The 16,006-nt window shown below is 42.6% G+C and overlaps 1 protein-coding gene and 1 long non-coding RNA gene across 2 annotated transcripts in view; both read right to left on the bottom strand.

Moving 5' to 3' along the window:
• Positions 1 to 577: 577 nt before the first annotated feature.
• Positions 578 to 16,006, bottom strand: part of ACOX3 (acyl-CoA oxidase 3, pristanoyl) — a gene marked incomplete at its 5' end in the record, with an annotated part of 28,075 nt that continues 12,646 nt past the window's right edge. Inside the window, 14 exon segments of the mRNA XM_082238532.1 lie at positions 578 to 1,309; positions 1,733 to 1,884; positions 3,224 to 3,310; positions 3,887 to 3,954; positions 4,780 to 4,954; positions 6,853 to 6,968; positions 7,823 to 7,936; positions 9,299 to 9,421; positions 9,532 to 9,652; positions 11,692 to 11,814; positions 12,868 to 13,050; positions 13,313 to 13,409; positions 14,792 to 14,880; positions 15,573 to 15,716. Of these exon segments, the coding sequence (XP_082094658.1) occupies positions 1,765 to 1,884; positions 3,224 to 3,310; positions 3,887 to 3,954; positions 4,780 to 4,954; positions 6,853 to 6,968; positions 7,823 to 7,936; positions 9,299 to 9,421; positions 9,532 to 9,652; positions 11,692 to 11,814; positions 12,868 to 13,050; positions 13,313 to 13,409; positions 14,792 to 14,880; positions 15,573 to 15,716 (1,560 nt within the window). The 3' untranslated portion in view covers positions 578 to 1,309; positions 1,733 to 1,764.
• On the bottom strand, positions 10,162 to 11,685 carry LOC309541159. Its single transcript, XR_014223653.1, has 2 exons — positions 10,772 to 11,685; positions 10,162 to 10,376 (listed from the first exon to the last, which is right to left on the bottom strand). It is a non-coding gene; the product is annotated as an uncharacterized lncRNA (long non-coding RNA).

Raw genomic sequence — 16,006 nt, 5'->3', positions numbered from 1 at the left:
TGATTTGTGAAAAGAAGAAGCAGATAAGCTTTTACAAAACTGCAGGAGTATATCCCAGTGCTGGTTGTTGGTAAGAGTATATATCCAAGTGTTGCTTATCAGGTAATGGAGGTAGTAGGCATAGGGATAAATAATAAAAGCGTTCCACGCAATATTTGGTTTCAGAGTGTGCAGTGAGAATTTGTGACTTGTTTTTCCTTGAGATGGTCAATGTTTGTGGACTCAAGCTGCAGAAAAGCATTCAGATGACTGAATGCTCGTGTGTGCCTTCTCTGCACATGAAAACTAGAGGTCAGGAAGAGGTAAGGTTAAAGCCATTCTCTCTGACATCTATCAAAGTCATCTTGTGAAATAACATGCTGACTTTACCTTGTTAAAAACAACAACGGTCTTCTGAACAGTGTGAACAGAAAAGATCCTTGCGAGAGGCCGAGGTTTCTGCACTCAGCATTCAAGATTGTACTTCAAACTGCTTTTTTTATTTTCAGCATTTTTATCCTTTTCAAGGGAACCAATAGTGTAGCAGAAAATTAAAGCAGAAATGTTCATTAATTTTATGGATTTTAAAAAATGCATATAAAATAAAACCATTTTATTCATCATTGTTAACATTTGCTGTATCTTGTCAGCACAAAACATTTTCCCCAAAATATGTAGCAGGTATAATATATATTATGTTTACCTTTCACAGATTAGGATTTTCTGACACCAACTTACACTTAAAATTAAAAAGTGCGGATAAAAAGTGCAGACTGTTGGTAAGGTGATATAAAGTTCAACATTTTCACTAACTTCAATTAGACCATGAATTAAACAAGAAACTATAAAAACATTTGACTACAGATGTACAAGATACGACAATTAATCAAAGTTAGAAAGTCCTCATCTGCTCTGTATTCCAGGAGAGTGAACTTGTTTTAGGTCTTCGGGCGAAATTGTGCATGCCCTCTGCAGGAACTCTAAGGGAACTACATAAGTTTACATGAACAGAGCACACTGCTGACTTTGCAAAGGTATAATTTCCCTTCAATTTGTTATAGCTATTTCCATACCTGGAATCCAGACTTCAACTATCATGGCCACTTCAGGCTCTGAGTAGCAGCCCATTTTAAAGTGACTTCATTTCCGCAAATCCTGACTGACTGACGCAGGTGGGAAAGCTGTAAACTGGGCTGCACTGTCCCTCACTGTGCCAGTAGTCATGGAAATGGGCTGAAATCCTATTTCAAAAGCCTTTCCTTCACAAAAATTACCTTCTTCAACATGATCCTTTAACTAATAATTTTAGATTACGATTTATTATCCACGCTGTCAGGGAAGAGTTAGAAGTTTCCAGTTTCCCAGAGGGAGAAAGCATTCCCCAAGGGGGGAAGGGGAGCAGTGAATCTAATAGAAGGGAGCAAGAGGAACAAGAGGAAGGGACCGGCTGTTCCCAGGAAAGGCCAGGGTTCAGTTCTAGCTCAGATTGGGAGAAGGGGAGATCCAAGCCAGCTCTAGCCAGGAGGGTAGGAAAAAGAGCAGGAAGCGAAGGGAAGGGCGCCTTCGCCATTTTGAGAGTGGCTGGTCACGGAGAAGCAGAGCTCAGAAGGTATCTGAAAGAAGTGACTCTGAGGAAGAATAGTTAAGAACTGTTTATAAGATTGTTTTGTTAATATGCAATAAAAAGTTATAAAAGAACAAGAAGTGTTTGTGTGGTGATCTGAAGAGGACAACGACCAGTCCGGACACACGCCCTTGCTGGGCCTCTCCAATATATCATTCCATTTACATTCTTGATCTTAGCCTACCTACAACAGGTTTATTAGTACAAAATTCTGACCACCAGGATGGCCTTTCCAACACCTTATGGCCTTGAAGAACGGCGCTCCACAGGTTTTTATACAGCTGGAGGGGGAGAAAAACAGAAATGGTTTCAGCAACAGCATTCATTTCCAAAATGTTCAGTCTTTGCAGTGGTGTCACCTTGATCTCAAGGAGGCACAATGAGACCTTCATTTAATAGTTTCCCTGTATCTTTACATTTGCCCATATCTCTTTTCTAGGGTGACTCAACACAACAGAGAATTCTTGCAGGTGCCATTCAGCAGAGGCTACAATTCCTGCTAAAATCCTCCTTTCTATGCAGCAAATAAAAGGAAACGAGCTCTGCCTTCCCTCACTCTTTTTCTCGGGGTTTCTTAACATAATAATAATAATAATAATAATAATAATAATAATACCTTTATTGTCGATGTACAACCAGTGTACAATGAAATTAACCGAGCCTTCCCCCCAAACACTCAATCTCATTGTATTCTGTGTGCTTGTCGCACAACACACCAACCCCGAAAGTCAGTTGCACTATATTATTTTCCGTTCATATTTCTGCCTCTCTCCTTAAAATCCCCAAAAGCTAGATAAAAAAAGAGGGAATGGTGACGCCACCACAGCTTGTGCTAGGGCCCACTTGTGGGTATCAAGGCATCAGGAGAAGGCCAATGTTTAGAGTAAATAAACAGATAAATCATTTCAAAAGAACATTATGGCTAAATTGAATTGAGCTGCAGAGTCTGAACAATGCAGTCAGGTTTATTATCAAAGAGCTGGTGAGCACATCATATGGTTTCCTCGGTAGCCTGTGCTAACAGTCAAAGTTCTTCAGTTTGTTAAGTTACTTCATTTACTTTGGCCTGGCGGAATCGTCTTCTAAATCCGTCTTCTAAAACGGTTACCTTCCCCAAGCAGAGGTGCCTCAAACTCAAGGATCAGAAAGGCTGGAATGTGCGGTTTGAGGTGGATTTACTTCCAGCATCAGAAGAATGCAACAGACCGTATTTTTTGCTCTATAAGACTCACTTTTTCCCTCCTAAAAAGTAAGGGGAAATATGTGTGCGTCTTATGGAGCGAATGAAGGCTTGCGCAGCTATCCCAGAAGCCAGAACAGCAAGAGGGATCGCTGCTTTCATTGCACAGCGATCCCTCTTGCTGTTCTGGCTTCTGAGATTCAGAATATTTTTTTTCTTGTTTTCCTTCTCCAAAAACTAGGTGCGTCTTGTGGTCTGGTGCGTCTTATAGAGCGAAAAATATGGTATATTCATGCTGCTAGACTGTGGGTCTTCCCTCTCAGCCACTCCCAAACACACACAGTTTCTAACTGTGACACAACAAAGTACAAATATTGAAAACACAAAGTTCAAAAAGAGGCACAGTAAACAGTCAGAGGTTTGCAAAAAGACTTGTTTACCTCTCCATCAGCCCTGCCAATTGGCGAGTTGAGAATGAAGTCCGGAGGAGCAATCACATCTACCAAAGCCACAGCCTCTTGCTTCAGCTGTGCAGGAAAAAAAGTTATAGAAACTGGGTATTCTGATTAGGTTTCTACAACAAGCAGAGCTGTAGCATAACTATTTTGGCAAGCCACTAACAGCCAACAGTTTCAGATTTCTAATATGGAAAGCTCCATAATGTTCTCCGATTTTCACTATCATAGAACCTCATGGGTCATCGCGTCCAACCCCGTGCAATGCAGGAATCAAGTGTGAAAAAAGCTCAACTATTTTGGGGGTTTCCTTAAAAAAACACTAAGAAGGATGTTCCAGGTCATTTTGAAGCATTTTGGGGTCTTCACTTGGGCCTGTGTGCCTCCAAATTTCTCTGTCGTGCTCATCAATCACAGCTCTGACTTCACTCATAAGTTAACAACAATGAAAGGCAAGAGTAGGCTCATATACCTTGCAAACCAATTGCTCTGAATGATACCCACGCATTTTACTTCATAGCTTTCAATCTAAAGGCTAGAGCCTTGCACTTCTTGTTTAAAGGAAGCTCAGAGTCTGGGGTCCCTGCTGCCCCTGGACTCTTAGTCTACAGTTACTCAGCATAATATTTAAACCAAAAGGGAACATACCTTTGAACACAGTTCTAGAATTGCATCTTGCACAAATCTGCCAGCATTTGCACCTGAAATGTAGCCACCTGAAAGATATTTATGATGACAATGAAGTTAAAGGACTCATATTGGATCAAAAAATCTGCTAGATCTGTGGGGTATGAAGAATGTTATCTAAAAGTGAGCAGGTTTCCCCTTCATGGCTGAATGGGAAGAGGACTTGGAATCTGGTGTCCAAGTGCCTAATTGTGGCTCTCTGGAAAGTGAAGAATACTGCCGAGTGCCAAAGCTGAGCTGGCCGTGGTCAGCGACAGTCCTGGGAGGAACAGACAGAGATAAGGCAAAAACTTTGTTTTCTACCTTCAAGTTCCTATTCTCCTCACAGAGCTACAATTCTCAGAATGGTTTAACAATCAATCCCTCTTCCCAGAGAACTCTGGGAACTGTAGCTGTGTGATGGGAATGGGGTTTCCCTAATAACTCTCAGACACTTAAACTACAATTCCCAGGATGCTTTGAGGGAAGCCATGGCTGTTTAAAGTGGTATGGTACTGCTTCAGATGTGCAGTGCAGATGGGGCCTTTAGTTACCTTGCTAGTTTTGCCTTTAAGAAGATTGCACTCCACAGCTTAAGGCAAGTTTTGTAAGAGGCTGGATGTCAGAAGAAAAGGTTTAGGAAATTCAGTATTGTATCTTAAAACACAGCTCCCCCAAGCTGTGCAGTAGAAGAGAACTGGGGCTAAAAGATCAGAGCTGTAAGACTGTATAACGCATTTACTGCTTCCTTGGTGCAGAAACTACACTGGGTGGCTCAACTTACTTACTTACTTAAATGCAGTAGTAAATTTGTAAGAGCCTTGAAGTGTTTGCAGATTCTAAATTTTACCATGTAGGCAAAATGTTGATCTCACCTTGGTAGAGCACTGACATGTGCTTATTTAAAGACCATAATCCATACAGCGAACATATATTCTTCAGTACCGGCTGGAGGCTAGCTGGTGTGTTGGAACTGTGAACGTAGTCATGATATCTTTGCAAAACAGTGTGCTCAATAAATGCTATAGCTAAAGAACGACAATAGTACACCTTGAAAAAAGAAAGAAAAATTCAACCACAGCTACAAATCCAGGCAAAGATTACTAACTGTTCAATAGCAATAGTTAAGTAAAAGGCACCCAAAAAGAAGTTGAAAGGGCCATTCTTACTATCCTCTCTGTATCCTTCAGGGCAATCTGTGCTGCATAAAAGTGATGCAGATTGTACTCTGAAGCAACTGTGTGAAGGAATGCTGGTGGCATATATAGAACTCAACATGACTGCATCCCAGCTGAACATCTCTCATGCGATTTCAGGGGGACAGGTATGCAAGACGGATCGTGACAATTCTGTAATATGAGGCAAGGTTGGGCATCATGTCTTGCAACTTTCATCACTAATCCGTTATCTGCTATTCTCTTGTTCCTCCCCCGGAGCTTCCTTTCAGTGGTTGGGCCTGAGAACGAGGCCACTGTCTCTGGGAAGGCCATAAGATCCTGCCTCCAGGGGTACTGTACATCACATGGTGTCAGTCTGTTACAGCAAACAAGGAAGCCCTTTGGTATCCTTAATGAGTAACAGCACCGTGGGACTCTCTGCTGTATTTATTACACTGTAGGTACCTTGGCAAATATTAAACTAGGATGAACCATCATAACTAAGTGATAATATTGGTCCCTCCAGCTCTTTAGAAACGTCCATTTCCAACCTCTAGCTTCATGAACCCTTAATTTGGATTGGTCTGCCACCATGACCCACTTTCCCCTTTTTTCGCTAGTATCCGTTCCTGACTTACCCCCACTATTTGACATGCCCATTCATGTGCTGGAGCTGCTGGGCATCTCTGGAGGAAGTCCAAACACTGGACTGACTTTGCCGATTTTTTCTGCTCCTTCTCCCATTATTTTCTCATGTTCTGCCCCTTCTCTGTTATCTTCCTGATGGAGCAATGATACCCCGATCCACACTCACTTGTAACCGTCCTCAGCACCCCTTCTCTACCTTTGACTCTCTTCCAAAGGCTTTAGTCATACTCGTTTCCCACCAGTGGCAGACTTGAGTACTATAGCATGATGTGTGAGGCCAAAATTTGGTGCCCCCTCTCCAGCCCTTGCACTGCCTTCCCAAAGATGGCTAAGTGAGGTACTGGGTTTGGGAAAGGAGGCACAGGGCTCTGGCAGGGTCCTAGAGCCCTCCCATCTCCTTCCCAAAGCTGGGAAGTGCTAACTAGTCTTTGGGAAAAAGGCAGGAGGACCCTAGGACCTTCTCAGAGCCCTGTGCCTCCTTCCCAAAGCCCAGTCCCTCACTTACTGGGCTCTGAGATGGTGCCCCCTTGGCGCAGCACCCAGTGCATGAGCATCGCTTGCAAAGCCCTAAATCCATCCCTGTTCCCATATTCACTGGAATCTTTCTGCCTCAAGTTTGGATGAGCTCTTAGGAAAGGCAACAGCATAGTGGGCATGGATCTGAATTATTATTGTTGTCATAGAGAGGGAATGAACTGTTACTGCCTGGACACAAAACTTAATCCAGGACTTGGGGTGCTCTGGACACATTCCATAAGGTTTCAGCCCAGCATTTGGGATAAAGAAGTTTGTGGCTCATTACACAAGAAATCTCCTGATGTCTAGATCACATTTTCCACCACTTGGTGTTAATCTCACGAGTTATTTCTTTTAAAGTAAAAAATGCATGCAGGAGGTTATTTGGCTGTAAGCCTGACGGCAGGGTTTATTCTTTTTAACTTAGTTGCTGCACAACAAAGCATGAACTTTAGCTCCAGCTGAGTTTGAGGTCCTAGGTGCTTTACTTTTCATATTTTTGTGAAAGGAAGTGTGCAATGTATAGTGCGTATGTGTAGGGGAGAGGCAGTGGTAAAGGGCAACGTCCATTAAAATAGCCCCGTGCATGAAATTGCTCCGCAACATAAAATCATACAATGTGTTTACCTGACTGTTGTTCCTTGCCTCAAATTCACTGCAACCACATTTTTCTTGGTTTCTCAGCTTCTGGAAACTCTCTTGGAGCAAGTAACAAACCAGCCACTTGTATCCTCTCAGAAGTACTGAAAAAAGAAATGTCAAAGGTTTAATGTTTTCATTCAAGATAATAATAAATCCTTATAAAGCAGACTGCAAATAATGCTGATAGTTTGCATCAGAATCTGAGTTTCTGTAATGCACAGTCTGCGTTTTGCAGAAATAAGGTTGAAAAGCATCCACAAAATTAAATATTTTGCTGCTGAAACTTAGCTGTCCTTCCTCTGCTCCACCCCAACAATTTGCTGTTCATATAAAGACAGAAGAAATAATTTCGCATTATACCAACTAATAGAGGATAGAGGGTTTTTTTTTTTTGATACTTCTATTTAAGGCTAGTGAACTAATTCATGCACACTTCAAAGCCCCATTTTTCCTATGTAAGACTGTATTCTCCTTCATCTCCAAAGCATCCTCCTCTCTACTCTCATGTTCATCACTAACAACATCGTCTGTACTGAACGTCTTTCCCAGGCATCATCCGCCCACAGGTCCCAGTTTCCCTGCTGATTTACACGCTCCCATGCCTCAAGCCCATTCTCTCCTCACAGAGTTTTCGTTTCCACTGTAACATATGGCATAAAGCTCCAGTCATCAAAATCTCAGTCAATCTCTACAAAAGAACTTAAAATTTATTTTGTCAAGCGATTCCCTCCCATTCTACTATCTCCAGGATGGGACAACCTTCCTCCTCTAGCAACCCACCCTCTAAACTGGTACTTGCCATAACAACCCCAGGGGGCTGGTGTGTGAATTAAAGGGAAGAGAGAATGGACAAGGACTTAACCGCAAGCCCTGAAAGGAAGAATAGTCAATGGTTTGTAGGGGAAAGGGGCCACACTCAAAATTATAAGCACATGACAAGAATTTGAACAGTTACCAGAAGAATCCATGCAGTCTTGAACATTTGACACTGTGAACTTCTGGCAGAGAATATGATCACAGTCTTCCAAAAAATCTACCGATCCCAATGGTGAAGCAATAGGACCTTTGTCTGAAATGCCAATGATACGAAAACTAAATACCAAGTCAAAGTGTGTTAATGTCTATGCACTAATGGCTTTGAAAGTCAATACAAGTCAAAAATCTGCTCATCGGTGCATTCAGCATGGCTAATCTGATTAAGCTATTTCCCCCATTTCTCCAACTTCAACCAAGCAAACTCTTTAACACATCTATGCTTCTGAGACACGGCCCTTTTATTTCTAAGTTGGAAGCCTTAAAAACAACCTCTATTAAGCTGTACTTTGCACATGATGCACAACTGTGCACTCCTTAGCCTAATTGCATCACATTCAAATTACGTTTTAAGTTAATTGGTTTAGGAACTTGAGTCAACTCTTCTTGAACTCACCCTAAGCAGAATAAAAACAAGGTACTCAGCGTGAAACAGTAGTCAGCCCTCCCTGGTATTCTCACATGACAATTAGACTGCTGTTCTGTTGTTTGAGGAGACCAGGGAGCACAGACTACTGTTTCACACTGAGTACCTTGTTTTTATTCTGCTTGGGATGAGTTCAAGAAGAGTTGATCCAGGTTCCCAAACCACAGAATATTATGGGTGCTAATTAAGTACCCACACCATTGTGTGTTAAAAATCATGCTTTCTACAGGATGTGCCTATTCTGAGATGCATGCTTAGTTGTGAGGCAGCAAAGTTACAGGTCACCCTCAGTGAAAGTCCGAAACCTGCCAGAAGGAACAAGGATGTGGTCCAAGCTAGATCTTGAACCAGATTCCATGAGAAACATCTAAAATACATCAAGACCGCAAAGCCCACAGCTGGGTATTGCCTTTATCAAAATCAAGCAAAAGGGTCACAAAAATATGGCAAGCTGTTATGCAAAACAGTGAGAGGAGGAAAAACCAAGCTTGTTCAAACAGAGACCACAGGCTGAGTTAAGCCCATAGCAGGTGCTACTTGATAGCAGGTTACACACACTCTTTGAGAAAACAAAGCCTAGCTTATAACTTTTGGGTCTGTTCTAAAAAAGGTATCACCCAACTGTGGACTTCTGGATTTCTGCTTACACTGCTTTTTTGGCAATATTTCAGTTTCTGATTGGGAGGTTTCTCTCATCTCTAACATTAAAACTGTCAAAGACACTAACATTTGCATCTACGGAGTCCAATGAACTCAAATTAAGAGTTCAAGTAAGGTCATTGTGACCCAAAACAGTACTAAGAATAGTTAAAAACAGGGTGCTTGAGTGCTGACCACCATTTCAACAGAAACACTGATAGGAATGCAGTAGTTCAACTTGGCAAACACACAACTGCATCTGCTGGCAGTTTTACCCCGTACCCACTTGGTGGGCTTCTGAGTCAGTGCAACATCCAAGTTCTACATACTAACCTTGGAGTTTGGCATTCATCCAGCCCAATAAGTAGTTGCTAGTTTGCTGTAGCAGAACATTATTGTCTCCTTCATAGGTGCAATTTGGGTCGTTGTCGTTACGGATATCACCCAGTCGATTCACTTTTGGAAAGAACAGTTAACATGTATCAGTGAGCTGTGCTTGTGATTTAAATTTTATAAAACCACTTACTGACAATTATGGGAAACAATTATCTGTCAAGTTCACTTACTGGCCAGATAGCCATGTCCTCCACAAGCTTCTCTGCATTCCTGAGTTCCTTGTTGAGTCAGCCAGGAGGCCAGCGGTTTCCCCGAAGTAGATAAAGCATGGATTTCACGCCCGAGTTCCGCCTTGTAGAACCAGAACGAACAATGAATATAGAACACAATAGCCAACATGCTCCATTAACCTTCTGGGTCCTCCTAGACCTGAGGAACCATCAACTTCAGCACAGAGCAGAGCAGCTATGGCAGAGGCCAAGGACGTAAATCAGGGGTTGGCAAGGTTTACCTCACCTGGGCTGGTTCACTCCAGCGGAGATCCCTCTGTGGGCTGGATCGTGTGGGTGCGCACCCGCGATTTTCAGCATCTGCACAGACGTGATTTCCAGCGTCTGCGCATGCGCAGACATAATTTCCAGCAATGTGAAAGAAACTCCCCGCCCCATGCTGGTTTAGCGCAGCACGCGGGAACTCGCCAAGCGAGCGGCTCGGTTCGGCTCGTGGGCCAGTTAAACAACCCCTGTGGGCTGCTTGTGGTCCATGGGCCTTAGGTTGCCAACCCCTGACGTAAATGCTCAACTCTAAGCCTCTTTGCGCAGGCTTCTGCGTTACCAACAACCAGTGCTTTTTTCGGGGGGGGGGGGACTGGGGGTACACATACCCTTCAACATTTTGTGAATCTAAGTTTGGCCTCAATGAGGGGCAGTATTTCAATATGAGTAGGAAAATGAGAGTACCCCTAAACATTATTTTAGAAAAAAAAGCACTGCCAACAACTGTGGGAACTGCACAAGCAGGATTACCAACAAACATACTAGCAATTTCCTGCTCTTTAGAGAATACACCTCAGTGCCTGTGCATTTCATAGAATCATAGAATCCTAGAGTTGGAAGAGACCACAAGGGTCATCGAGTCCAACCCCCTGACAAGCAGGAAACACCATCAGAGCACTCCTGACATATGGTTGTCAAGCCTCTGCTTAAAGACCTCCAAAGTAGGAGACTCCACCACACTCCTTGGCAGCAAATTCCACTGTCGAACAGCTCTTACTGTCAGGAAGTTCTGGAGCAGCAGAAAACAACCTTTCTCCCTCCTCTATGTGACATCCTTTTATATATTTGAACATGGCTATCATATCACCCCTTAACCTCCTCTTCTCCAGGCTAAACATGCCCAGCTCCCTTAGCTGTTCCTCATAAGGCATCGTTTCCAGGCCTTTGACCATTTTGGTTGCCCTCCTCTGGACACGTTCCAGTTTAGAACATGCAACACCTCCCCCCCCCCAAAGGGCTCAACTGTAAAATTACTGTACTATTAAATTTATAGATGCAGTTAAAAGAAATTATAACCCTAGCAACAACAGTGCCCCTCCTTCATGCTTACAAGTGATGTGTTTTAAAGAATAAATGAAAGATGCATGAGGGAAAAACAGAAGGAATGTAAAAGAGGAGGAGATTCAGCTGAGGTAAACCAAGACTAACATGTTTCAACTATTTCTTTTATTTAACAAAATCTAGATACCGCTTGATTGTAATACAGTAAAACCTCTAGGCAGTTTACAAGAATATTAAATGTATCATTACGAACAATTTAAAATGTTTAAAGATAAACAAAAATAAACAACCTGTTTCACAGTTAATTAAAATGTAATTCAGATATGACAAGATGCTCTTCCCCAAACGAATAATAAAATTTGGCTTTCATGATGTGTTCTTTACTGCATTATCTTCTCACTATTTATTTGGAAAATACAACCTTTGTACTGCTCCTATGTTGTGTAACTTTGATTATGTACTTCATTAACTGTATTTTTGATTTCGCATTAATAAAAAAAAAACCTTTATATATGTAAAAACAAGGCACTGAAGAAACAATAGGCTATATTTGTGAAATTTGTTGTGCATACAGAACTGAGTGTTTTACTCATATTCAGAAAGGTAACAGTGCTGTGCATTTTCCCACAGCTGGCAATACAGTTACTGTTTTCCTATCATGAAATTGGGGTGCAAGTTGCCATGTTCTGGGCTGCGAAGCATTTAGAACCCTCTGGTGAGCAGAATAGGTACACTCTTCAGACAGCGGGATGCTTGAATCCTGCCAGTCCAATAATGGACCAACTCATTTCCCGCGCAATGGCTTATAACGAAGAATTACTGACAAAACCTTACCTGCTGTGGACTTTTGTCCTTCATGAGGAGGCCTATGTGGAATTCCATGGAGTTTATGAACAGCATTTTGGAGAAATGGTCTAAGACATAGGTGGCTGCTAAATACGGCAGCAAGCGCCATTGCTGGAAGAAAAATGAAATTTGCATGAGGAAAAACTGAGAGATACACATCCTTTTAAAACACTTTAAAAACACACAGAGGAGACATTTTTGTCCCCTTTGTAAAAGTGGTAATTTTCTTAACCTTCTTTCAGTGATCGATCACTCTGAGGGCCTTCTGGTGGTTCCCTCATTGCAAGAAGTGAGGTTACAGGGAGCCAGGCAAAGGGCCTTCTTGGTAGTGGCACCTGCCCGGTGGAACACCCTCCCACACATGTCAAAGGAAATAAACAATTATCTGACTTTTAGAAGACATCTGAAGGTAGCCCTGTATCGGGAAGTTTTTAATGTGTGGTGTTTTGCTGTGGTTTTATAATTTGCTGGAAGCCACCCAGAGCGGATGGCACAACCCAGTCAAATCGGTGGCATGTAAAAAAAATTACAATCCTGCTTTATTCTGCCCCTGCAGCCCTCCTCCGCAAGCACTACTTTGGATTTTTCTGAGCCAGGATTTTTAAAACTCCAAATAGCAAAACGAAAGCATCCCTCCTCATTTAACAAGGAGCCACCATCCAGTTCCAACAAAACAGTTATCCTTGTTCATGAAGGGTGTTTGTTTTTAAGGTGTTATATGTTAAAGGATGTTATGTACTGAGTTGAATAGGATCCAAACTGCAGCAGTCTGATTGGTCCTAGAACAATAGGATTCAGAATGCAGCAGTCTGATTGGTCCTAGAACAATGCAGCAGTATGATTGGTTGGCAGGAACCACCCAATCCTGCTCCAGATAGAAGTGAATCCACAACCTGATTGGCTTACAGTAGAATTCCGGAATTAGCCAATCATGTGCAGCCCATTGTGTAAATAATGTACATAAAGCAGATACTGTGAGGGGACTTTCATTCATTCCTCCTCACCACTATGAGCTGAATAAAGAGCATGAAATCACTTTGCGACTCTGAGTATGTTTCAAAGGAGGACCCACTGGCCTATGTCTAAGACTTATGCTTAATTAGGGGTCTCACTGGGTGCAAAATCTGGCACTTCAGGCTTTTAAGGAGCACTCTAGATTTTCACCTGCATTTGGTATTCAAGAACAGGTATTTCTTCATCATCTGTTGGTCCAAATTGGCGCCGGGTAGCTGAGAAGCGAATTGCTATTGATATGGCGAGCTTCAAATTGACCACAGACATGGATATAATCATAACTCTTCCATTGGACAAAGCACCAAGAGAAACTCCTAAGCGCTGCTTGCGATCCTGGAGAAATAAGATAGGATAAGCGGAAAGGCTTTAAGGATTTGTTTGAACATTTTGTACCCAGAAAATTCTCCCCAAGTACACCAAGTGTTAACATTCAAAGTATAATATTGTGTTTATGTTCTTAATTATACTGCGATAAACTCTGGAGAGCATGTGAGGAAGAACTAAACAGATTAAGCAATAAAAGGAATCCTTAGTCAAGTGCAATTACGTAAGTTTTGCATTAAGCACACGGAACTTAGTTAAGCACAATTCATACCTTGAAGGCACTTGCATACGCTCCCTCAGCTGTGACATCTCCGGTTCGGTTCAGCAAGTTCCTTTTGGGTATCCTGACATTGTGGAACATTGCAAAGCTGCCAGTCCAAAAAGAATGAATTAAGAGAGAACACCTGCACGTCCAATGAGCTGTATAAATCAAATGCTGAATACAGAGACAGTTATTAGTTTCACAGAACCAAGAGCAGACATGATGTTAAATGCATGAATGCATTTAGTGTGTTTGCTTCTCCTTTCAGAATAACAGCTGCAGGGGGACTCCTAGGAAGATCACGCTGCATGGAGCATTTTCAGTTGCAGGCAACAGGTCCTGTTGCACTACGAGTTCCGTCATCCTTGACCACTGGTCATGTGGCTGGGGCTATGGGAGTTCAACATCTGGAGGCACCGGGTTGGCTCCATGTGACTTAACTCTATCATTCTTACATTTCAAGTTCTGGTTATAGGCCTCCCTGGGGATGTGAAGGCTCAGGGGGAAATATGGAAACATTGCAGGAGGGGACTGTTCCCCATTAACAGCTGTACCCACTACTACAACTTACTAGTTGCGTCATTTTAAAGGAAGCAATCAGGAAAACTATGTGCAGCACAATCCAACTGTCTCTTGGCAGGTGATGAGTGTGTGTGTGTGTGTGCATACACATGTGAGTGTAACGCAAGGAAGTGACAGTGAGCAACACGTATTTTCTAGAATGTAAATTCCACAAATAATCCAGTCGGTGTCTTGGTTTACTTCCTCACACAATCTGGTTTGCATTTGTTTTGAAGCTTTGCCGGTCATCCTTGGGACCAGACTCTTCAAGTCAGTGCTTCCAACCTATAAAATGAGGGTTTTCTAGAACACATGTTAAATGTTTGTCAATAATAGGCTGTGCATTCCGGGTCATGTGGCCAGCATGACTAAGCCACTTCTGGTGAACCAGAGCGGTGCACAGAAACGCCGTTTACCTTCCCGCTGGAGCAGTACCTATTTATCTACTTGCACTTGACGTGCTTTTGAACTGCTAGGTTGGCAGGCGCAGGGACCAAGCAACGGGAGCTCACCCTGTTGTGGGGATTCGAACCGCTGACCTTCTGATTGGCCAGCCCTAGGCTCTGCGGTTTAACCCACAGCACCACCTGCATCCTGAATTAATTGTATCACTCTCCAATTTGGAATATTTCTGCTCTTTAGACTATCTTTTAGTTGACTTTGAAAAAATGTTTGGGTTTTGCAATCATTCCTTGAGAGGGAGCAGAGATGACTGTGAGATTCCAAAGCTTCTCTCCACTCTTTCATGTAATGGCGCACAATGATGTGGCAATGTGCTTGAACCATCTCAGACTGGGACAGATCAACCTGAAGGTCCTTTCACTGTGCGATGCACATGCTAGGATTTCTGTTCTCGAGGTCTGCAGAAGTGACTTGTAACTTTTGCAACATTACTTTGAAGTTCAGAGTATTTTGGTTCAAACTTACCCATTATCTAATCCATTCTGCCCAAGTTTTCTACCTATATCACCAACCAACACCCCTGGCATGGGAAGAAGTGTTTTCGGATCTCGGATCTGTAAGAAATGCCTCCATTAAAACATTTACAAGAAGTCATTGAACCACCTTTTTGTTCCGGTTCAGAACTCTATACAATTAATTAGAAAAGTGTGCACATCTGTTTCAATGCATGCAACTGGTTGGATTATATAGCTATGATCTAAAACCCAATACACAACAAACTTCACATTTCCCACAGGCGCTTCTATGGGGCTCACAATGTCTTTCAGTACACGGCTCATTGTATGATTGCACTGTCAGGTGCCCTTCAGAGAAATATTTTTGTATCTGCTACAAGGGCATATGATGCTCCCCATCTTCATGGGTCTAAAGTAACACAGGACTCAGCAGCCCAGAGCTGTGCTCATCTACAGCTGCACTGTCTCTGAACTTACTGTCCAAACGCATACTGAGGGAGCAATGCAGATATTGCACTGGGTTGTACATTACTTTCTGCTTGGCCAAAGCAGGGCAAGGGCACTTGCAAGCCTTTCATACCCAGTAGAAAGATATTTGCCTGAAGAGGCGCCCCCCCCCCTTTAGTGACTCCAGAGTGATCTTATGCAATTTCCAGGCTAGCAAGTGACCGTTCCACAAAAAGTGTTTACAACTAGGAAATAGTAATAGGCAAATGCCACCAATGATCCAGGATAATGAAAAAGCTCTTGGCTTATTCCAATATTCTAGATTTAGATGAATTCATTCTCACCTGTACGACAAAGGAATGCAATCCATGGCACTGGCCATCCGGAGTATATAGCTGTGCGTAGACAACTGCATGAGTTGCATTCTTCCCCATGTTGCCAACCCAGAACTTTGCTGCTTCAAAATCCGGTGAGTGAATAATGAATTCCTACATAGTTGATAAGAGGGGGATGGGGAGAAAATTCTAAACACACTGTATATCTTCTCTGAAATATGAAGTTGGATGAATCTATTGACAACCTCTGTTCTGTGCTGTCGCAGCACAACCCCTGTCTACTTGGCGTTCAGCAGGGCTTTCTCTGAACTAAATGGCCACAGGACTGCAGCCTCAGTGAGCAGGACAGAAACGCAATGGAAAATAGTTTCACAGGCGTAAACAATACATACATTTTAGGAGAAAGGCTTCAAACAAAGCCACAGAGGCATTTTTCTTTTTAC

This window comes from Podarcis vaucheri (genome assembly GCF_965113315.1).
Source record: "Podarcis vaucheri genome assembly, chromosome: 9".
NCBI lineage: Eukaryota > Metazoa > Chordata > Lepidosauria > Squamata > Lacertidae > Podarcis > Podarcis vaucheri.
This window is presented reverse-complemented; position numbering and strand designations above follow the sequence as displayed.